This window comes from Rhinoderma darwinii, chromosome 1 (assembly GCF_050947455.1).
Source record: "Rhinoderma darwinii isolate aRhiDar2 chromosome 1, aRhiDar2.hap1, whole genome shotgun sequence".
Taxonomy (NCBI): domain Eukaryota; kingdom Metazoa; phylum Chordata; class Amphibia; order Anura; family Rhinodermatidae; genus Rhinoderma; species Rhinoderma darwinii.
The window spans coordinates 129,839,048-129,862,556 of NC_134687.1; the positions used below are offsets into that span (position 1 = coordinate 129,839,048).

At 41.2% G+C, this 23,509-nt stretch overlaps 1 protein-coding gene across 2 annotated transcripts; it reads left to right on the forward strand.

Annotated features, from left to right (window-relative positions):
* The first annotated feature begins 2,643 nt into the window (after positions 1-2,643).
* On the forward strand, positions 2,644-23,035 carry PRMT9 (protein arginine methyltransferase 9). Of its 2 annotated transcripts, XM_075860373.1 has the most exons (12): positions 2,644-2,968; positions 4,052-4,200; positions 5,046-5,282; positions 5,411-5,578; positions 5,951-6,053; positions 6,134-6,234; positions 8,616-8,808; positions 9,947-10,130; positions 11,673-12,354; positions 19,018-19,171; positions 20,734-20,862; positions 22,285-23,035. In XM_075860373.1, exons 1-12 carry the CDS (start codon positions 2,771-2,773, stop codon positions 22,504-22,506), a joined length of 2,520 nt encoding a protein of 839 aa, XP_075716488.1. In that variant the 5' UTR covers positions 2,644-2,770; the 3' UTR covers positions 22,507-23,035. The 2 variants fall into 2 exon arrangements, with proteins under 2 accessions (XP_075716488.1, XP_075716489.1); XM_075860374.1 differs by lacking the exons at positions 20,734-20,862; positions 22,285-23,035 and adding an exon at positions 19,874-20,006.
* The last annotated feature ends 474 nt before the right edge of the window (positions 23,036-23,509 follow it).

The following is a 23,509-nucleotide window of genomic DNA, read 5'->3' on the forward strand; positions in this document are numbered from 1 at the left end:
CGTACCATACGGTCAAGCTGCTCCCACAACAGCTCTATGGGGTTGAGATCTGGTGACTGCGCTGGCCACTCCATAACAGATAGAATACCAGCTGCCTGCTTCTTCCCTAAATAGTTCTTGCATAATTTGGAGGTGTGCTTTGGGTCATTGTCCTGTTGTAGGATGAAATTGGCTTCAATCAAGCTCTGTCCACAGGGTATGGCATGGCGCTGCAAAATGGAGTGATAGCCTTCCTTATTCAAAATCCCTTTTACCTTGTACAAATCTCCCACTTTACCAGCACCAAAGCAACCCCAGACCATCGCATTACCTCCACCATGCTTGACAGATGGCGTCAGGCACTCTTCCAGCAGCTTTTCAGTTGTTCTGCGTCTCACAAATGTTCTTCTGTGTGATCCAAACACCTCAAACTTCGATTCGTCTGTCCATAACACTTTTTTCCAATCTTCCTCTGTCCAATGTCTGTGTGCTTTTTCCCATATTAATCTTTTCCTTTTATTAGCCAGTCTCAGATATGGCTTTTTCTTTGCCACTCTGCCCTGAAGGCCAGCATCCCGGAGTTGCCTCTTCACTGTAGACGTTGACACTGGCGTTTTGCGGGTACTATTTAATGAAGCTGCCAGTTGAGGACCTGAGAGGCGTCTATTTCTCAAACTAGAGACTCTAATGTACTTGTCTTGTTGCTCAGTTGTGCAGCGGGGCCTCCCACTTCTCTTTCTACTCTGGTTAGAGCCTATTTGTGCTGTCCTCTGAAGGGAATAGTACACACCATTGTAGGAAATCTTCAGTTTCTTGGCAATTTCTCGCATGGAATAGCCTACATTTCTAAGAACAAGAATAGACTGTCGAGTTTCACATGAAAGCTCTCTTTTTCTAGCCATTTGGAGAGTTTAATCGAACCCACAAATGTAATGCTCCAGATTCTCAACTAGCTCAAAGGAAGGTCCGTTTTATAGCTCCTCTAAACAGCAAAACTGTTTACAGCGGTGCTAACATAATTGCACAAGGGTTTTCAAGTGTTTTCTAATCATCCATTAGCCTTCTAACACAGTTAGCGAACATAATGTACCATTAGAACACTGGAGTGATGGTTGCTGGAAATGGGCCTCTATACACCTATGTAGATATTGCATTAAAAACCAGACGTTTGCAGCTAGAATAGTCATTTAGCACATTAACAATGTATAGAGTGTATTTCTGATTAATTTAATGTTATCTTCATTGAAAAAAAACTGTGCTTTTCTTTCAAAAATAAGGACATTTCTAAGTGACCCTAAACTTTTGAACGGTAGTGTAGGTGCGGGTCTCAGTGGTGGGACCCGCATCTATCTGACATTTGTGACATATCCTGTGGATATGTCATAAATGTCCTTCATGGCAAAACCCCTTTAAGCACTACATTGTGGGCATGAGTACTGTAATAAGAGTATTAGGTGGGCATTGTATCGCAGTTAGGGCTACACTGCAGCGTTATATAGTGTCACAAAGTAACTTTTCAAACTGATCATATTCTTGGGGGTATTTTTACATGTGATGAAAGAATAAAGAAATTTATAAAAGTAAAAATAGCTCACAACCCTCAATATGGGCAGCATACAATAAGCCACAATCCAGTTTTTTTGTCTTTTATATAATACTGTCATGCCCCCTCCCAAAATACATGCGATCCCTTCTATGCGACTTGGTGATTGCAGCATAAACATGTATTCCAGCACTTTAAAATGACCCGCCAACAATGGCGTCCCTAGCATGTTAATTAAGACTTTATTTCCTCCTTTATGGCTACACAGGTTGGCATTTACCTCCACTGACATCTACAGGGCTGACGTGAGGGCCTTCACAACAATAAGGGTATGTTCACACGAGGTCATTACGTCCGTAATTGACGGACGTATTTCGTCCGCAAGTCCCAGACCGAACACACTGCAGGGAGCCGGGCTCCTAGCATCATAGTGATGTACGACGCTAGGAGTCCCTGCCTCTCCGTGGAACTACTGTCCCGTACTGAAAACATGATTACAGTACGGGACAGTTGTCCGGCAGCGAGGCAGGGACTCCTAGCGTCGTACATAACTATGATGCTAGGGGCCCGGCTCCCTGCACTGTTTGGTTCGGTACTTGCGGCCGAAATACGTCCGTCAATTACGGACGTAATGACCTCGTGTGAACATACCCTAAATGATACCCGACATATTACAGGAACGCCTCTCTACTGCTCGAAGACCACGTCTCCGACACTTCACAACACCCTCCCCCACCCATCCTCTTTCTTTACTCAATTCTTCCTATATAAATGACCCTTTTTGGTTGACTGTTGACCGTAGTACATGCTGCAGCTTTCCCTTCTTTGTGTATGTTTAGCTTTCTTACATCCTGCTCAGAAAGTTTTGTTCATAACAAAAAATATTGTAGGTATGAAGCTATACCTCATACATATGTGATAGTGTACTCTTCAGTGTCCTTCCCATACGATATAACTATAATAGACTAGTGTTTAGAGGAAAAAGAAAAAAAAATGAACGTTTCCATAAAGGCTTTCACTGCAGGCAGGCAAGACCAGTCTCCGTCATAGATCAGCGACCTCCCCTTCTCTTCAGGCTTTATCCAATCAGTGATCACAACGTCATATTCCGGCGCCCGGGTCTTGCGTTCCATCTGAGGCTCCACATTATCATTGTGACTAGTTCCCTGCTCCATATTACACAGGGCTTGTATGTAATTGACATTGCGGTGATGGCAGCACATGTCGGCTGTTGACTGACCGGTCATCATGGCAGAAGTTAATGGAGCTGGAAGAAGAAAAGATCGCAAAGGACGCAAGGCGGGACAGGCTGCCAGCAGGAGGGACTTGATTTCTCGGTCCGTGCTGAGCGCTGAGCAGTGCCTGCGGGATCAGGACTATGGGACTGCTTATGCCCACTACTTGCTGGTGCTCAGTCTCGCTGCTGAGCTGAAGAAAGACTTTAAGGTACCAGACGGAAAATAATAGTGTATTGACGAGCAGCACACGAGTATGTCACATTGGTAACCAGTATGTCACATTGGTAACCAGTATGTCACATTAGTAGCCAGTATGTCACATTGGTAGCCAGTATGTCACATTAGTAGCCAGTATGTCACATTGGTAGCCAGTATGTCACATTGGTAACCAGTATGTCACATTAGTAGCCAGTATGTCACATTGGTAGCCAGTATGTCACATTGGTAACCAGTATGTCACATTGGTAGCCAGTATGCCACATTGGTAGCCAGTATGTCACATTGGTAACCAGTATGTCACATTGGTAACCAGTATGCCACATTGGTATCCAGTATGTCACATTGGTATCCAGTATGTCACATTGGTATCCAGTATGTCACATTGGTAACCAGTATGCCACATTGGTATCCAGTATGCCACATTGGTATCCAGTATGTCACATTGGTAACCAGTATGTCACATTGGTAACCAGTATGTCACATTGGTAATGGTAACCAGTATGTCACATTAGAAACTAGTATGTCACATTAGTAGCCAGTATGTCACATTGGTAGCCAGTATGTCACATTGGTAGCCAGTATGTCACATTGGTAGCCAGTATGTCACATTGGTAGCCAGTATGTCACATTGGTAGCCAGTATGTCACATTGGTAGCCAGTATGTCACATTAGTAATAAGTGACTTCATCATTTCCCTCACATAATGGCAACATTGGGGTTAATGTGGGTCACATTAACCCCAATGTTCCTCAATGCTGGCTGCAAAAAATACTAGTGCCTACTCTAGTGCCTTTATTTCAAGCTTTTGCTCTGCTCTAACTAATACCTGCCTGGGGCTGGTCTGTCACTACACTGCAGCGCGGTCCTGATTCCTCACCAGCGGCGCGAGCAACACAGGCACGTCATCAGGAGCCCACTGCCTGTGCCGCTCGCAACATTCCCCCCCCCCCCCCCTCCCCCCCTCATAACTGTATATTTAATATGTATGGTAAACAGCTAAAATGCCAAAACTTGTCACTGTCCGAATAATTCTGGACCTAACTATATTGATTATTTCTCTTATATTTTATAGGAGACTTTCCAGTATTCCCTTTTCAAATGGGCGGAAGAGCTATATGCTTTAAACCGTAGTCAAGACTTGTTTAATTGTTATGAACAAGCCCTTGAACTCTTCCCAAATGATGATATTATCTGTAACAGTATGGGAGAACAGCTCTTCAGGTAAGATGCATTACGTCATGGGAAAACTCTCAGACAAGTACATGCAACTGGATGCATTCAATATAGGTTTAGTACAGGTTTATAATAACATCATATGTGATGCTTTTTACATTTTTTGGTTATGTACCTGAAAGATGGAAGTTAGAAAATTGTTGACTTTTCTATAATTTGATATTTTTTTTATTTTAGTTTTTTTTTTTAAACACAACCAGTAAGAAATTTTTCAGAAAAGGAGATACGCTTGAGTAATATAATCATGAAGGATCGGTCAGTAGCCGACAGAAGAGAAAATAAAAAGGGTGGGGGTGTTAGGAACCATGCCTTGCCTACTGTGAAGGCATTTTTCCTCCAGAACTCGGTCATGGGGATCGTTCCCATGATCTGGTTAACACAAGCGAACCAGTGGGAGATAGTTGGCGAAGTCGGGGTTTTCCAGAGGGCCGGCACGCATGCTTTAACTGCGTTGAGTAAATAGCTCAGAATTGATCGTTTATATTTCTGAAGGGGGACTATTGCTGTGATGAAAAAGGAAGAGCCCCAACTCACATGGCAGGGGCCAGCCAGTGACCCTTGAGGCAATGGAGTAGACCTCCTGCCAAATGGCGGTGATGAGATGACCGTACCAAAGGACGTGTAGAATTGTGCCATCCTCCTCTCCACACCTCTATTCCATAGGGAATATTATGCTTTACACCATGCGATCCCGATTCCATTGTGTCAGCGGTTTATAATTCATCTCCTGATACCTGGCAGATTGTTTTGTGATTTGTTAAACACATTATAAGAAGAAAGGCCGTTCTTATTATAGTGTAGTCATCCATAGGCATTTTCTCTGTGTGTCATAGATTGGGGTTTCGGGATGAAGCAGCCGGTTATTTCTACAAAGCTGTGAAATTGAACCCAAACTCAGCTGATGCCAAGGAAAATTTCTACCGTGTAGCAAATTGGCTTGTGGAACGCTGGCATTTTGTTATGCTGAATGATGTCAAGAGGAATCGAATGTATCAGAAAGCCATTGAAAATGCAGTACATGCTGGCTGCAAAACTGTGTTGGATATTGGAACTGGCACCGGGATACTAAGGTATGTCCAGAGCATGACCCCAATTTACTGTTCTAAAGGATATTAAATAGGACCTTTGTGCATTGCCTACCTCATGCCAACATCTGTGCCCACACTATAATAATGTACCTTTTTATATGGTTTTCTAGCATGTTTGCAAAATGTGCAGGTGCCGCTCATGTTTATGCCTGTGAACTCTCTAAGACCATGTTCGACCTGGCTTGTGAGGTGGTGGCAGCAAATCACATGGAAGACCAGATCAAGCTTCTACACATGAAGTCCCACGATGTTCGGGTCCCTGAACACATACCTGAAAAGTATGTAATAAACATGTATATTAGCAAAAGTTTCCGTGGCCCATTCTTCAGGGTTGGAGAACATTTCACGTACAATTGAAAGTTTCATTGTAAAGTGGGTAAGAAAGGTCCGGACGCAGTAGAGCAGAAAAGTGGCAGCAGGTGGTTGGCTTGTAAAGGAAAGGCAGCTGCCCCTGACATTCCAGATAGACTGGCGAGAAGATGGAAAGATGGACTAAAGACATTTTATTTTTTTTACTGGGGGAAACTATAAAATAAATCTACAAAAATAGAAGTCGTCTATTACAAGAGAAGGTTGCCGTAGCGTACTAGAGTAGTAGTGGACCACTGGGTAATATTTTTTTTATAATTTTTGTGTATTTTTCTGTCCAGGGTTTCGCTAGTTGTCACAGAGACTGTAGATGCTGGTTTGTTTGGTGAAGGTATTGTGGAAACGCTTATTCATGCCTGGAAATACTTGCTTCTTGAGCCGAAGGTTAGCAAAAAAAATAAAAATATATCGTTTTTGTTCCATGTGATCTCATGCTCTTAATATGAATTGGTTTCCTTTCTCAGCCCAAAGATGGCAATTGTGATGTGTACGGACAGGTCATACCTGCAGGTGCTGGCGTGTATGGCATGATTGTGGACTGTCCAGAGATCCGCAGGCATCACAGGTGAGTGGGAATGTGTGTTACCTTAAAACATGTTTTTCTTGATTTTAAGCGTTTGACAAATAATGTGTTCTAATATCTAAGAGAGTGATAATATTAGGGGGACCGATCACTGAGGAATTTTGTGAAAATCGAAAACCACAGCATTATTTTTATGTTCTGCAGCAGCTGGGGCACAAAACTAGCTGCTGAAGAACCTCTTGTTAAATAAGGATATATTGGAATAACTTTCTTGAGTCGATGGAATATTCTGATAATAACCTGAATGGCTAATAGGGATTCTCTGATGGAATGGAGGCTAAGGGTATGTGCACACACAAATTCAAAAACATCTGAAAATACAGAGCTGTTTTCAAGTGAAAACGGCTCCTGATTTTCAGATGTTTTTTAAGCCACTCGCGATTTTCGCAGCGTTTTTCACGGCCGTTTGTGGAGCTGTTTTTCTATAGCGTCATTGAAAAACGGCTCCAAAAACGTCCCAACAAGTGACATGCACTTCTTTTTCGTGGGCGTCTTTTTACTTGCTGTTTTTGGAAAACGAGGCGTAAAAAAACGCCCTGTCGGAATAGAACGCCGTATTTCCCATTGAAATCGATGGGCAGATGTTTGTAGGCGTTCTGCACATACCCTTAAAGACTGATTCCTATTTCAGCCTCCATTGTCCTAAATGGCAAAAATACGGTTACTTTAACACCTTAACGACCGCCCACTGTCTTTTGACGGCAGACGGTGCATGTCCTTAGTCTACAGCGACGTCTTTTGGCGTCGCTGTAGAAGAGGCTGATGAGTGATCCTGTGAGCTCATCCTCTAAGCAGGAGCTGTAATTTACAGCTCCTGATCTTACAGCAGCCTCCTGAACACAAAAACTGAAAACATTCGGACCCCAGCTGTTTAACCCTTTGATTGCTAAGTGTTTGGGCGTCCACTTGGCAAATGAAGTTTAATGTAGATAAATGTAAAGTTATGCATCTTGGTACCAACAACCTGCATGCATCATATGTCCTAGGGGGCGCTACACTGGCGGATTCACTTGTTGAGAAGGATCTGGGTGTTCTTGTAAATCATAAACTCAATAACAGCATGCAGTGTCAATCAGCTGCTTCAACGGCCAGCAGGATATTGTCGTGTATTAAAAGAGGCATGGACTCGCGGGACAGGGATGTAATAATGCCACTTTACAAAGCATTAGTGAGGCCTCATCTAGAATATGCAGTTCAGTTCTGGGCTCCAGTTCATAGAAAGGATGCCCTGGAGTTGGAAAAAATACAAAGAAGAGCAACGAAGCTAATTAGGGGCATGGAGAATTTAAGTTATGAGGAAAGATTGAAAGAATTAAACCTATTTAGCCTTGAAAAAAGACGACTAAGGGGGGACATGATTAACTTATATAAATATATTAATGGCACATACAAAAAATATGGTGAAATCCTGTTCCTTGTAAAACCCCCTCAAAAAACAAGGGGGCACTCCCTCCGTCTGGAGAAAAAAAGGTTCAAGCTGCAGAGGCGACAAGGCTTCTTTACTGTGAGAACTGTGAATCTATGGAATAGTCACCGCAGGAGCTGGTCACAGCAGGGACAGTAGATGGCTTTAAAAAAGGGTTAGATAATTTCCTAGAACAAAAAAATATTAGCTCCTATGTGTAGAAATTTTTCCTTCCCTTTTCCCTTCCCTTGGTTGAACTTGATGGACATGTGTCTTTTTTCAGCCGTACTAACTATGTAATATGTAATACTATGTAATGTAATTGCCGCCGTCTGTGACCGCGGCAAGATCAAAGGGAACTCCCTGCTTTGATCTCATCATCGGAAACCCGGTGACATGTTAAAACATCGGGGAATCCCTCTGCAGTCAGCCCTTGGGACCTACAAAGGACCCCAGGGCTGTCTGCTCGGTTTGCCTGCTGTTAGGGCAGCACATAGTGTGCCCTAACAGCAACCTGTGTCATAGTGACACAGTATGATGTATTGGCATACAGGAGTAGCTAATACATTACAAGTAAAATAATTCGGACGATCATTCCATACCCACGTAGTTTTGGCCCACCATGGCCAAAATTTTCGGCTGACTTTTCTCTCGTGTGTGTGTGTATGTATGGCCAGCTTTAGATCTCTCCTCAGTGACTGTATTGTTAATTTAGAAGTGATAAGGAATGGGGTTGCCATGCTTCAACTCACTCTTTTATTTCCTATATGAAAATTGTTGGGAGATGGCTTAGATTGCAGCCAAAACGAAAATGTACATTTTAACTCTTTTTTTTTATTTTTTTACATCTATACTATAACTTTTTTTTTTGACAGCCATGAACCTACATTTTAATTTCTACTTTATGGTTCATTTTAGTGTCCCTAATGTACCTTTCACCACAATTTATTTTTCCCAGAGTGTTTGTGAATGAAGTTGCCGGTGTAAACCTAGAAGAAGCTATGCAGTTTTCCAGTCCTGTACGTTGCAGTCACAAAACGAATGATATGAATGAGCCGTACGCTACAGAAAAGATGAGCAGAGTGCCCGGGGGTTATAAAGCACTGAGCCAGCCCTTCTTGGCACTGACCGTAGACTTCAATAGCCTGCAGGTAAACATTATTGCTGGATTTTGTTAAATGTTGAACAGCGGGATATACTTGTGCCTGATAAACTAGTGGAAGGCCCTATGCACACGACCGTGCCCGTAATCACAGCCCAGGATTGCGGGCATGGCCAGCTGCTGACGGCCGCCCGTATATTCGGGCCGTGCTCCCATACAAAGTATAGGAGCACGGCCCGTAGAATACAAAAATAGGACATGCTCCATAATTCCTGACACGGTTCTATGGCACGGACACCCATCCGTAGCGCTACGGAAAGGTGTCCGCAACCAATAGAACCGAATGGGTCCGTAAAACTGCGGACTGTGGTACGGTCTGCGGTTTTACGGTCGTGTGCATGGGGCCTTATTCTGTAATCTCACATAACATGAAATATCAGTGAAACTGTTCTATTTCTTGTATTTATTTATTACATTTAGTCTGGTAATTTGGCTTTTGCTTTCACGACAGAACTGCCTGATAATCTGGACTCTTACTGACTGAGTCTTATTAAGAAAGTCCTAGTAACATAGTTAATATTAAAATTATATCTTTTTTGGCACTATACTTCTTTCTTATGAGCTCCATGGCCGCTTCTCTGTATTAACATGAAAAAGGAGATTTATGTCACTCAAAGCCTGGTGGGTGGTGGACGTTCCTAGCCCATAAATAAGCAGGGCTTTCAGCTCACATATGTGCAGAGTATTTCCTCCAGTTTTTATATGGTTTCCTGGCTTTTTTTTTTTTTAAACTATATCTCAAATAAGGCAAGCACCTCATCAACTTTAGAATGCCACCACAGCATGATATGGCTGAGAAGTCCACTTTAATGTAGCCATTTACTATATTATACAATGATTTGATCTCTTGTACATTTGATCAGTGCCTACGTAGATAATCAAGTTGTTAGGGGAACTACACATTTTGAGTTGTCAACTTTAAAATAAACATTCATGTGCCCTTTAATTTGCACATTTCCATATACACGGTAGGATAGGGACCTGAGTATTCTGCAATATTGCAACCAGTACTGGACAGTTTGCTCCGTATATAACCGTGGTAAAAAGAGTGATTTTTATGGTCTGATGAAAAGTACATTACAATATAAATCTAATTCTGCAAATGCCGCCTTTTGTTTTAATGCTAGGATTTGGAAAGCATTGCCTCTGGAAAGTCCTACAGGATCTCCGTTCAGGTCCAAGAACAAGGACAGCTTGATTGTTTTATAACTTGGTTTGTCCTACACCTGGATAATGAACACAATCTGTCAACCGGACCCAGTGAAGAGACGTGCTGGGAACAAGCTGTATTCCCTATCCAAAATCTCCCTGGTGAATGACTGATTACTTTCATTCCAAATAATGCCTGTCCTTTTAAATTTGAACATAAAATGGTTAACCACACCATCCCTACGAATGGCACACGGAAGTTAACCATACATGGGAGGGAACAGGAGTCGGTCAGGTTGGACTTCAACCCATCTGACTCTTTGTTAGGGCTTATTCACACGAACGTAGAATACGCCCGTGTGACGGCCGTTAAATCAACGGACCATGAGAAGGGTCTGTTGAAAAATAGAACCTGTCCTGTTTTCTTCCGTTATCACGGATCCCTCGATAGACTCAAGTCTATGGGGATCCGTGATAACGGGACCCACACGGCTGCAACTCAGATGGGAAAAACAGTAGTTTTTCACGTCTGAGTTTGCACTCGTTCGTGTGAATCTGGCCTTATTCAGAGGGATAAACAGTGTCCGTGTCTGGGAGCAGCTTATCTCACTAAGACCTTATTCACATGACGGGTAATCGGCCGGGTGATGGATATTTTTTAACGGCATTAAAATCAATGCATGGCTATGGGGCTTTTCACACGCCTGTTTTTCTAACGGACCGTGTAAACGGCCTGGGGAAAAATAGGACATGTCCTATTTGTGCGGGTTTTCCCGAATCCCTCAATAGACTCAAGTCTATGAGGGATCCGAGAAAACAAGTCCCGCACAGGTGTCAAATCGGCCGTGAAAAACTGCGGTCACGTGACACCCGGGCATGTGAATAAAGCCTAAAAGGGCAAGCTAAAGGGGCGGGGGTCAGAGAAAATTTTTGCTGGCCAAATATTCTTTCATCTCAAAGCTATCTTATGTGTATGGCCAGCTTTACAATGGGTTAGAAGTGTTAGATCTTTCTTACGTAATTTTATAGTACGTTTTTGCTCGGTATTGAAGGTATCAGATTTCTGTGGATTCTGGCAGACCAAGGATAATGAAAACTGAAAAACAATTTATGGTTTTCCTCTGCCAGCAGCATAGGGGTGGTCATATGTATAGAATAAGCCTTCTGCCAATATAGCCCATCCACGCAAAATTAAAGTTTCACTTCGAGTGCTATATTTTCCTAATACAATAATTTGCTGTATAGTTTTAGTTTTCTTCATGGATGTCTTCTTTAAAAATAATTTTAGGTATAGAATTAATCTGCATATATTTTAAGTAACTTTGCAAATACATCGTATCGTCTATAGTGTACAACCTGTATTATGTAGTTATGCAGGCTTTAGCGCGGACATTTCTTCACAGGGCTTGCTTTGGGGATTTGCATTCTGGGAAGTAATGTAGGGAAAAAAAAAAACGTTCTCACTGCATTATTGTAACTCTAAGCTATTCGTGTGTTGGTCAATGAGCTTGTTGTATGTTTCCAAATTGACCAGCAGAATTATAAATGCAGCTCTGAACTAGCTGTAACTCAGGACCAGTGCAAAATAATTGAATAGCATTTGACAGTTTATACAGCGGCAGTCTACATAAAAAGTTGAGTAGCTTGAGTTATTCATATAACAAAGGTAATTCTATATATGTTGTCTTTTGTTTTTCTCCACAGCTGATGGTTATATTGTCAACTGCGGAGATACAGTAGTACTGGATGTATACTGTCCTGACTGTTATTTAAGATTAGATCTAGTCACCGTTATTCGAGCTGGAGAAGTGGACAGCGGTATGTCTTCAGATGACATGTCATTGGAGAATGAGGTAGACTTGTGCGATGCCTTGGCCAGTCTTCACACCACCCATCAGAAGGGCGCTGGGCGGGAAATGTGCATTCTGGAGCCCAGCGAGATAGCCTTGCTAAACAATGTTATTTACCACGAGAGCTTCAAGAATGCTTTTAGTAAAGTCCTATCTTCCCTGGCACCCAGAGAGAACGGCACATTCAGGCATGAAAATGATGCGGCAGCTCCTGAAGAACGTTCCTCCGACCCTCTGTACATACTGGATGTCTCTGAAGGATTCTCTATTTTACCTCTGATTGCTGCGCAGCTCGGGAAAGTGAAATCCTATAGCTCCGTAGAAGAGGAGCAACACTGTGCCGCCCTACAGAGGTTATCAGAAAGGAATGGCGTCTCAAAACCAAGTCTGGAATTCTGGCTGAACCAGCTGGAAGCCAATGATGATGTTTTACAGCGGCCCAAGTCTGACAAGTTGTGGAGCATCATTGTTCTAGATGTGATTGAGCCTTGTGGTCTGATCAGACAGGAGGTGATGGAGAAATGTGCGATCGCAAGGTAAATGAGCGATTACGTTGCTCTTTGGTTTCTTTATTTTTTTTAAAAAAAAACGAAATTCATATCCGAGTTTAATTCTAGCACCTTTTTTTTTTTTTTTTTAATCAATTGAACAAATAAAAAGAAAATGTATAATACTTCAGAGCATGTTTTGTGAAAGAGGATCCGTAATCTCTGTAATCCATTTATCGCTAATAGTAGCTGGCGCTACTAATGTAGGATGGCAAGTCCATAGAGTTCAATGTAAGCAGGCTAGTCTCTGCCACCACTCTCTAGGACTAGCAGTCTGCTCCCTCCCAGCACCCATAATCTGTAGCTAATAAAATATTTACACAGACTATATTATACAGTGTCAGCATAAATATGCCTAAAATTGACGTAAAACCCTTTTACAGCTCAAATAGGAATTGTCACCCACCTTTCCCAGACTCCTGAAAGCCACATATCCGTATGTCTGCAGAACCAGAAAACATGGTTATGCATTGCTGTATAACTCGGGAGTAAAATCTGGGAGACCACATCTGAGGGTATGTGCACACGATAACTGCATTTACGTCTGAAATTACGGAGCTGTTTTCAGGAGAAAACCGCTCCGTAATTTCAGACGTAAATGCATGTACTGGCGTTTTGCGAGGCGTCTTTTACGGACGTAATTTGGAGCTGTTCTTCATTGGAGTCAATGGAAAAACTGCTCCAATTACGTCCCAAGAAGTGTCCTGCACTTCTTTGACGAGGCTGTAAGTTTACGCACTGTCTTTTGACAGCGACGCGTAAAATTACAGGTCGTCGGCACAGTACGTCGGCAAACCTATTGAAATGAATGGGCAGATGTTTGCCGACGTTTTGGAGCCGTGTTTTCAGGCGTAATTCGAGGCGTAAAACGCCTCCATTACGCCTGAAAATAGGTCGTGTGAACCCAGCCTTAGGGTGCTTGAATTGGGTTGCATGAGAAGAAACCGATAGATTTCAAAAAAGGTTAAAAATAATCTTTAGCAACTCTATGGCGTCAGAGCTTTTCCAAGTGTGTAATTGTGCGGTCTTCATGCTCTTACATGAGATATTCACACTGGCATTAAAATTCTATGGTGAAACTGTTTCAGCGTACGGAACGTGTAACTGAAGCACCGATCGCATCGGTTATGTATTTTACTAGTGTCAGGTTCTGTACACATACGCATTATGGCTACCGTTCATAATGGAAGCCACGACACTCTGCCGGATTCATCGTACGATGGATCTCGTTGACTTATAATGGAGTCTATTGGGGGTTCCGTTGTATTGCTAACAAAAATAGCGCTGCATGCTGCGCTATTCTCACTGTCCGATCTGACGAGCCTATGTGAACCTGGTGTTAAATACTGGATGCAGGAATGTTGTCAGTGTAGTCTGATCACAGAAACCATATAATAGGTGGTTTAACTCCTTAATGACCAGACCTGAAAAGGCCTTAATAACCAGCTAAGTTTTCCGTTTTTGCCTCTCTGCCTTTCAGCAGCCATAATTTTTTCTTATTTTTCCATTGATGTGGCTTTATGAGGCCTTGTTTTATGCTGGAGAATAATTATTTTTTTTTCTGCGTGGTTTGGGGGTAGAAAAAAAAATTGCTGCGCAAGTTATATAAAACATTTTTATGCCATTTATTTTTCATTTTGTTCAAATTTCACGCTAAATAACCTGTCAAATTAATTCTTCAGGTTATTACAGTTGTGTAGATACCTAATAAGTGTAGTTTTTTTTTTTGTTTTTATGTAATGCATAGGCAATAAAATGTATTTTATGCAAAATAATGACTTTTTTTTGCACATATGTTTTATTTATTTATTTTTTTAATCCCATTAAGGGATAACTATTTATAACTTTTATTTTTTACTTGTAATGTATTAGCATACTTTTGTATATTACTACATTAAACTCTGTCACTTTGACAGAGGCTGCTGTTAGGGCAGCACATAGTGTGCCCTAACAGCAGGCATACTGAGCAGACAGCCCTGGGGTCCTTTGGAGGTCCCCAGGGCTGACTGCAGACGGATTCCCCAGTCTTCGATCACGTTGCCGGTGACGCGATCGAAGAGGGGAGTCCTCTTTGATCATTCCGCAGACTCTGACCGCGGCGATCAAAGGGTTAACCAGGAGGGGTCTTAATGTTTTCTGATCCCAGCTGCGTTCAGTTAGTTACAGCTCCTGCTTAGAGGATGAGCGCTCATCAGCCTCTTCTACAGCGACGCCAAAAGACGTCACTGTAGACCAAGCACTTGCACAGCCTGCTGTCAAAAGATGGTGGGAGGTCCTTAAGGGGTTAAAGGCATTTTCTACTTTTTTATGGAAATAAAACTAAATCCCTCTGCAATGAAAAGTTCAGCAAGATTTAAGTTTGTCACTAAATGGGCAAAGTATATACTTACATCCAGAGGCTGAACATCTGTACAGACCTAACGCTTCCTTTAGCTGAGAGTTTACTACAATTGTATTCAGTCTATGCAATTCTCTGAGCTAAATACGTCGACCGCAAAATCAGGGAACTTTTAAGGTTTGGAATGTAAACAAGGATGTTCCTATTCACTGACTGCAAGCAAAGATCTTGCGAGGAATTGGAACACAAAATGTATTCTAAAACTGCATAACTTTTGATATGAGGATTAAGCAATTCCCATCAATTACACGTACGTGTACATCATAGTCACGGGGAGGGAAGTGTGAAGCAGGCTCAGGAGCTCAGCCTGCTTCATTCACAGCAGGTGTCGGCTATATATTACAGCTGACACCCTGCTCTAAAGACCAGGTGCAGAGAACTTCTAACATGGTCGTTTATCCACTTAGATGCCGTGGTCAATATAAGCCGGTATACAAACAGGGCCCTCTGTCACCCCATTGCCCCCCTCCCCCGCAACACGATTGTGGAATGTTGATGGGTTGTCATGGCAGCCAGGGGCCTAATGAAGGCCCTTGGTCTGCCATGTTAGTGCTCCTATTGAGCTCCGCCAGAGGCAGGGTTTAATCTAAGAATGCTAAAAGCACAATACAATGCAACACATACAGTGCATTAGGAGTGTCTTCAGACCCTTTCACTTTTTTCACATTTTGTTATGTTGAGGCCTTGTGCTAAAATCAAATAAAAAAAAAATTCAAGTTTTTTCCCCATCATTCTGTACTCAATACCTTATAATGACAAAGTGAAAACAGAATTTTAGAAATTTTCGCAAGTTTATTAACCCCTTCCCCCTGCTTGCATTCTGGGCCCTAATGACCAAGCCATTTTTTACGTTTTTCCATCGTCAAATTCGAAGAAGTATAACTTTTTTTTATTTTTGTGTCGACATAGCGGTATAAGGTCTTGTTTTTTGCGAGACAAGTTGTACTTTTTAATAGCACCATTTTGGGGTACATAGAATTTATTCATTAACTTTTATAATTTTTTTTTTTTTTGGGGGGTTAATAGAAAACCTGAAATTTCGTCACTTTTTTTGCGCCCTAAATCTACGTAGTTTACCGTGTGGTATAAATAACACAATAAGTTTATTCAGCGGGTTGTTACGATTGCAAAGATACCAAATTTGTATAGATTTTGTATGTTTTACTACTTACACAGTAAAAACACTTCTTTTGTTCAAAATTATTTGTTTTTGTGTCTCCATATTTGAAGAGCCATAACTTTTTTTTATTGTTCCGCCGATGCAGTTGTATGAGGGCTTTTTTTGCGGGACGACTTGTAGTTTTTATTGGTACCATTTTAGAGTAGATGCGACTTTTTGATCACTTTTTATGACATTTTTTTCGTCAGGATTAACAGAAAACAGCAATTTTTCAGTTTTTTTTTTATTTTATTTTTTACGGCGTTCACCGTGCGGGTTAAATAATATAACCGCTTTATAGTTGGGGTCGTTACGGATGCGGCTATACCAAATATGTGTAACTTTTTTGCTTTATTGTGGGTTTTTTTTAATAGTAAAGCATTTTGTAAGGGGGAAAAAATGGGTATTTCATTTTTGTGTTTTTTTCCCTTTTTTTTTTTTTTTTTTTTTTTTTTTCCCTTTTTTTTTATTCAACTTTTTTTTTACTTTTTTACTAGTCCCACTAGGGGACTTTAATATGGGAACATCCAATCGCATTTATAATACACTGCAATACTTTTGTATTGCAGTGTATTACTGCCTGTCCGTTTAAAACGGACAGGCATCTGCTTGGCCATGCCTCTGGCATGACCTAGCAGGCATTCACTACAGGCAGACCTGGGGGCCTTTATTAGGCTGCCATCGGAGACACAGACACTCGGCGATCTTATCGCCGGGTGCCGGTGGGATGAGTGGGAGCTCCCTCCCTCTCTCCAAAACAAATCAGATGCGGCGCCCGCTATTGAGCACCGCATCCGAGGGGTTAAACGGGTGAGATCGATACTAATATCGATCTCACACGTTCGAGCAGGGTTTCCCCAGCTATCCGCTACCTCTGGTAGCTGAGACAAGGGAGATTTAACTGGTCCCTGGTCTGTTTACTTTATTCTGATTCAGCACCGTGAAAAGGCTATTACATCAGAATAAAGCCCACTAATGACCGCCGTGAAAAGGCTTATCGACTGTCATCAAGGGGTTAAAAATGAAAACCTAAAATTTCACAAGTACATAAGTATTAAGACCCTTTGCTATGACACTTGAAATTTAGCTCTGGGGCCTCCCATTTCTCTAGATCATCTTTGAAATATTTCTGCACCTTGATTGGAGTCCACCTGTGGTAAATTAATTTGATTGGACATGATTTGGAAAGACACACCCCTGTCTATATAAGGTCTCACAGCTGACAATGCATATCAGAGCAAAAACCAAGCCATGATGAAGAAAGAACTGCATGTAGAGCTCAGAGACAGGATTGTGTGTAGCCCCATGAACCCCTGAGGACGCTGCATCCGTAGCGAAACATGTCGGGGGGGGGGGGGGTCTCTTTTTCAATTTTAATACATGCTGGTATACTGGGCATAACAATCTAACTATTTAGGAGGCTGCTGCTGTTATCAACGGTCTCTATACCTTGCTCGTCTTCATTCATAGACGGCAAATACACGTGCACACTGCAACAACCATCAATGGTTGCTGACCCGATCCATGCATTGAAAAATTGTAACCATTTATGTTGGTTTTGTCTGTTTGCTGAATTCAGCACAATAAAGATTACAAAATATAACCTTTTTAATGGTAGCTGGGAAATAGGGCTACTTTGCCTCTGGCATCTGTTTCTCACAGGATTGTGTGGAGGCACTGATCTGGAGAAAGGTACAAATAAACGACTGCTGCACTGAAAGTTCCCAAGAGTAAAGTAGCTTCCATAATACTTAAATGGAAGAAATTTAGAACACCCAGGACTCTTCCTAGAGCTGGCCATGCCACCAAACTAATCTGGGGAGAATGGCCTTGGTAAGAGAGGTGACCATGAACCCAATGGTCAATCTGGCTGAGCTCCAAAGAGCCTGTGGGCAGATAGGTGACCTGGAAGTTTCTTCCATCACTGCAGCACCCACCAATCTAGGATTTATGGCAGAGTGGCCAGAGAGAAGCTTCTCCGTAAAAGACACATGAAAGCCCGTCTGGATTTTGCAAAAAGCACCTAAAGGACTCTCAGACTCTAAAAAAAAATTAGATTCTGTGGTCTGATGATTCCAAGATTGAACTTTTTGGCTTTAATTTTAAGCGTCATGTCTGGAGAAAAACCAGGCACTGCTCATCACCCATCACCTGCCCAATACCATCCCTACAGTGAAGCATGGTGGTGGCAGCATCATTCTGTGGGGGTGTTTTTCAGCAGCTGGGACAGGGAGGCTGGTCAGGGTTGAGGGAAAGATGAATGGAGCAAAGCACAGAGATATTCTTAATGAAAACCTGATCCAGAGTGCTCTGGAAACCTCAGACTGGGCTGAAGATTCACCTTCTGACAATGACCCTAAGCACACAGCTAAGATGACACAGGAGTGGCTTAGGGACAACTCTGAATGTCCTTGAGCGGCCCAGCCAGAGCCCTGACTTGAACCCAATCGAACCTCTCTGGAGAGACCTGAAAATAGCTGTCCACTGACGGTCCCATCCAACCTGGCAGAGCTTGAGAGGATCTGCAGAGAAGAATGGCAGAATATCCCCAACTCTAGGTGTGCAAACCTTGTGGCATCATACCCAAGAAGACTGGCGGCTGTTATCGCTGCCAAAGGTGCTTCAACTAAGTACTGAGTAAATGATCCGAATTCTTATGTCAATGCAATATTTTAGTTTTTTTCTTTTCAATAAATTAGCAAAGATTAATAACATTCTGTTTTCACTTTGTCATTATGGGGTATTGAGTGCAGAATGATGGGGAAAAATGTGGAATTTTTTATTTTAGCACAAGGCCTCAACATAACAAAATGTGAAAAAAAAGTTCCTGAAGACTTTCCAAATTCATTATAAGTATTGCAGTGTATTGGGCAAGTGATCAAATGATTACATGTTCAAGCTCTCTGATCGGACTGAAAAGTTTAATGTTGTATGTTATTAACCGTATATTTCACATCGGTTTTGTATGTTCATACCACATATGTTTTTACAAAGCAGTACTTTTGCATAGGCTAATTCTCTGTTTTACGTGGGTGATGTTAATGTATATTGGTGTACTCCTGTATATAACATGTATTTATTTCTCTGGTTCTAGGTGCTTACTTCAGTCTGGAGGAAAGATCTTTCCCCAGTGTGTGGTAATATATGGCATGCTGGTGGAATCCCACACTTTAATGCAAGAGAGTGCTGTTCAAGGCACAGAACCTACCCTAGGTTTTAACATAGCACCATGCATAAATCAGTTCAAGGTGAGCTGTAACCTGTTCAAAATACAAATCAATTATCAAAACGATTAAATCATGTAGCTGGCAGCATGGGCAAAAACGTGGCAGATTAATTTTAATGTTAATAAATGTAAAGTAATGCACCTAGTCCATAGTAATAGTATTAATGCATATACATTAAATTGAATAAAACTGAGGATAACTAAACAAGAGAAGGACCTCTGTATTCTTGTAACAAATAAGCCAAGTAGCAGTACTCAATGTCAAGCAGCAGCTGCAAAAGCAAATATGATTTTGTGTATAAAAAAGATTACTTACATCAATCGAATGTAATGTTACCATTCCTTACATCTCTTGTAAGGCCACATCTTGAATATGGGATTCCGTTTTGGACTCCACATTGTAAAAAAAATTATAGGAGAACTGGAGAGGGTTCAAAGGCGGACGAGTAGCTTATTAAATGGGATGGGAGTTTTTTTTTTTTTATAATGAAAGCTACAGTTAGAGTAGTTAAACTATGGAATGCCTTACCCCAAGAGGTAGAAATGGCAGATACTATGTGAGCGTTTTTTTAAAAACGGCTAGATGTTTATCTAATATCAAATGGCATTGAGAGATCTAATGAATCTAGCAATGAATGATGTATGATGGATAAACTTGGTTTAACTGTGTTCAGAGGTGTTTTGCATTTCGTTGCTTGGCATTAATATTGACTCTTGTTATCAGGCAGTCTCTGTAAAATTCAGGCTGCGCTACGTACACAAAGTTTACTTCACTTGAATACGCAAATTTTTAGAACGGTAAATTAAGACCTGGTGATAGTCTTGGGATTTTGCCTCATGTTGGTGGATTCAACATATTTGGTAAGTGAGAATCTTAACTCTTAGCATACTGTTTTTTGCCCTGTTAATCATTTAGGACCATCCCCTCTTCATTACTTGGCCTGCACTTAAAATTGAATGCACTTACCTACTTTTATGTCCTTTTTTGTTATTGTTACCTCCAAATATATTATAGTAACCCTATCTACAGGATGTTACATAGCCCTATTTTACAGCTGTAACATGTGAGCAGAAATAAGAAGCACCTCCTGAAGAGTTTAGTATTTCGCAGGCTTTTCTGGCCTGAATTGTGCTTTAGGTGCTCTACTTCGAAAATGTGTGGCCTGTTCTCACCACTAGGGGGTCTGATCTGTATACAGCTCCTGTTTAGATCGGTTCAGGAGTGAATTAATAATACGTATGCAAGGCTGCTTTGAATCCTGTTTCTATGCTGTTGCCCATGGTCTGTTCATGGCAACCTGTATTCTGCATAAGGAACATGTAGTACAAGCTGTCATAAAAACAATCTGTTCCTTCTGGTGAGCTGGCAGATGAAGCCATGATGAACTTCAGTTTCCTGGAGCTTCGCTGTCATAACGCTCCTGTTATAAAGGGTACAAAAGGAATCTTGCACATGAGCCCAGAATTAAAATAAATGAAAATGAATGGTGGGGACTTGAAAACCATATTTTACGATTATTTTGTTACTTCACAAAAATACAGAATTGTTCTTTATTCTGATGTTCCCATAACTATGTCCTTCAGGTGCCTGTCCATGTCTTCCTGAATATCTCCACCCTGCCTTGTGTCCATTTAAGTGATCCAACAGAGCTGCTTAGGCTGGATTTAATGAACCCATATACAAACCATTTTAGCTTCGCTACTGAAGTAAAGGTAATGTGGATTGTCATATTTTAATGTACTCTTTTGTAATCTAATGTACATAACACTTCCAATCATTTATATTAAATGACCCACAATTAAATATTACTTTTCTCTGTTTGATATGTGTCTAGATATCAATGTTACATTCTGGAGTACTTTTGATTCCCTCTCAGAACTTCGACCTTAAAAAGATTCTAATTGAAAAATTTTTGTTTTGCGTGACCTAACAGAGAAATGTAATAATTGTGGGACAACCACTTTAATATTGTCAGATTTAGTGGGTAAAATCTTTAAAAAAAATACAATTATTAGAACAAAACCGCAAAAACATGAGCTTTGGAAACCATGAATAAATATACCGGTAGTTTGTGTCTTATAACTGTTACGTAACTTAAAGTGGTATTCTCATCTTGGACATTTATGGCATATAGGGACCCGCATCTATCTTTAGAACGGGGAACCCTAGTCCTATCTGTTCCTTCTATCGCTGCTCTCCGGGCCACTGAGTTAGGAGTTGGCTGGGAGTATGGAAACTTGCAAACCTGCTGAGCTACGCTGTTTCCGTAACGCCCATAGTAATGGGAGATACGGAAACAGCGTAACTCATCTGTTTCCGCACTCCCGGCCACCCTGTCAGTCAGCGTCCGGAGAGCAGTGAGGATTAGGAGACCCCATTCTAGAGATTGGTGCGGGTCCCAGATGTGTGACCCGCATCTAATGAACACTTATGGCATATCTACAGGATATGCCATAAATGTCTGAGATGAGAATACCCCTTGTTTGCCTCTTGTTAATACTAATACCGGTTACACCACTGCAGCACATATGTGTGCCATGTCTGGAGGTCCTCATACATATTAGATTGTCGATGAGATCCGCTAACGTTAATCTGTGTATGGGCGGTTTATGCCTACTCAAATTGTGTTTATATAGATGGGGCTCTCTGAATGTTGCAATATGGGACACATATTTTCATTCTGAGCTATTTTTTGGGGTCTTTTGCTTTTGTTACACTTTTTAATATATTTGGTTCAACTACTTACCACAATAATGAGCCCCGGTATCACAAGTTTATCTAAGAATGCATCAGTGTTGCGCAGATTAGCTGGATGACACTATGGATTATATAAAGACTTACTTATAGTTGTTTGGAGGGGATGCTTCTTGCATTTTCTATGTTTAGCCATTCCCTAATTCATCTTGATGGCCCTTGGGTCAGATCCAGAACCCCAGTGCTGCAAGTCAACATTGCTAACCACTGAGCCATCAGGTTTATTTATTTTTCTTGTCATATTACTAGCAATGTAAATATTCAGATTGCAATGTAGGTAAAATGACCATTGAGTTCTGATACAACAAACGATATTAATACTCCCTGAACACCTGCTGTAATGTATAAACCATGAACAGCTTTGTCCTGCTTTTCTCTAGGTAAGAATCTGTAAATCGGGACAGGTGACTGCTATTCCCTTCTGGTATCACCTCCACCTTGATGAAGATATTCATTTGGACACATCCAGTGACATGTCACATTGGAAACAAGCAGCTTTCGTGTTAGAAGAGCCATTCAGAGTGGATGAAGGGGAAGAACTCCTGCTTGGAGTACATTTCCAGAACAGCAATGTCAGTATGACTTTGAAACGCCCATCATAGTAACTTCTGCAGAATAACATAGTTTCTCGAGATTTGAATTGTATGTTACTAAAGGCCCTTTTACACTGGGCGATTATCGGCAGGCAATCGTTCATATAACGCTCGTTCCCGATTATTGCCCTATGTAAAAGGGCAGCGATCAGCAGATGAACGAGCAAACCCTCGATCATCTGCTGATCGTATCATTTTAAAAAAGTACAATATTATCTTTGTCGGCAGAAAATCTCCCTGTGTAAACAGGGAGACGCGCTGCTGACATGATAATACCGTATGGGGACGAGCGATCAGAGTAACGACCGCTCGTCCCCATACATAGCTCTGTGTGACAGAAGCAAACGAGCGCCAATCAACGATGTCTCGGTGATCGGCACTTGCTGCATCTGCCGAATATCGGCAGGTGTAAAAGGCACTTTTGTGACTGTATTATGGCATAGATGCTACCTAGATAGATATTTTTAAATATGGCAAATTGTATGTTATTTTATCTATACAGCTGAATAAGAGAACAATTAAAGAAAATTGTATTTTATTTTTGCTCAGTGATCACTATCTTGAGTAAACCGTCATTATTTGAGCACAAAGGAATTCCTTTATTCTGCAATTTTACCTACCAGAAAGTCTGATAATCTAGCTCGTTTCATGCAAAAGAACTGCAATAGAATGGAGAATTTCACAAAACTGTGTAAGGATTAGGAATTAGTGGAATAAGAAATTCCTTTGATTTAAAAAAAAGCAAAAACAAATCATAGTAGAGAATTCAGAATTTTATTTTGAGCTTTCTCAATGAATGTTCTCTATCCTTAAAAGTAAGTTATTTTTTTTTTTTGTTTTTTTTTTGTACGACTATCTAATCTTTCAGCACCCATACAGTTTCATTAACGACAGATTATAGGAATTTTACTGTATATGAGAAGTTTTGTGAGTTCTTGCAAATACATAAGTTACGACAGATGCTTAATAAAGGCAGATGTTGAGGTTTTGCAGTTAGTGGCTGCCACGTTCC

Bases quoted from the DNA above. Each gene is read 5' to 3' on its own strand.
- PRMT9 (XM_075860373.1), top strand. From the start codon at position 2,771: ATGGCAGAAGTTAATGGAGCTGGAAGAAGAAAAGATCGCAAAGGACGC. The intron at 2,969-4,051 runs GTACCAGACGGA...TATATTTTATAG, and splicing joins AGCTGAAGAAAGACTTTAAG to GAGACTTTCCAGTATTCCCT. The intron at 12,355-19,017 runs GTAAATGAGCGA...CTCTGGTTCTAG, and splicing joins GAGAAATGTGCGATCGCAAG to GTGCTTACTTCAGTCTGGAG.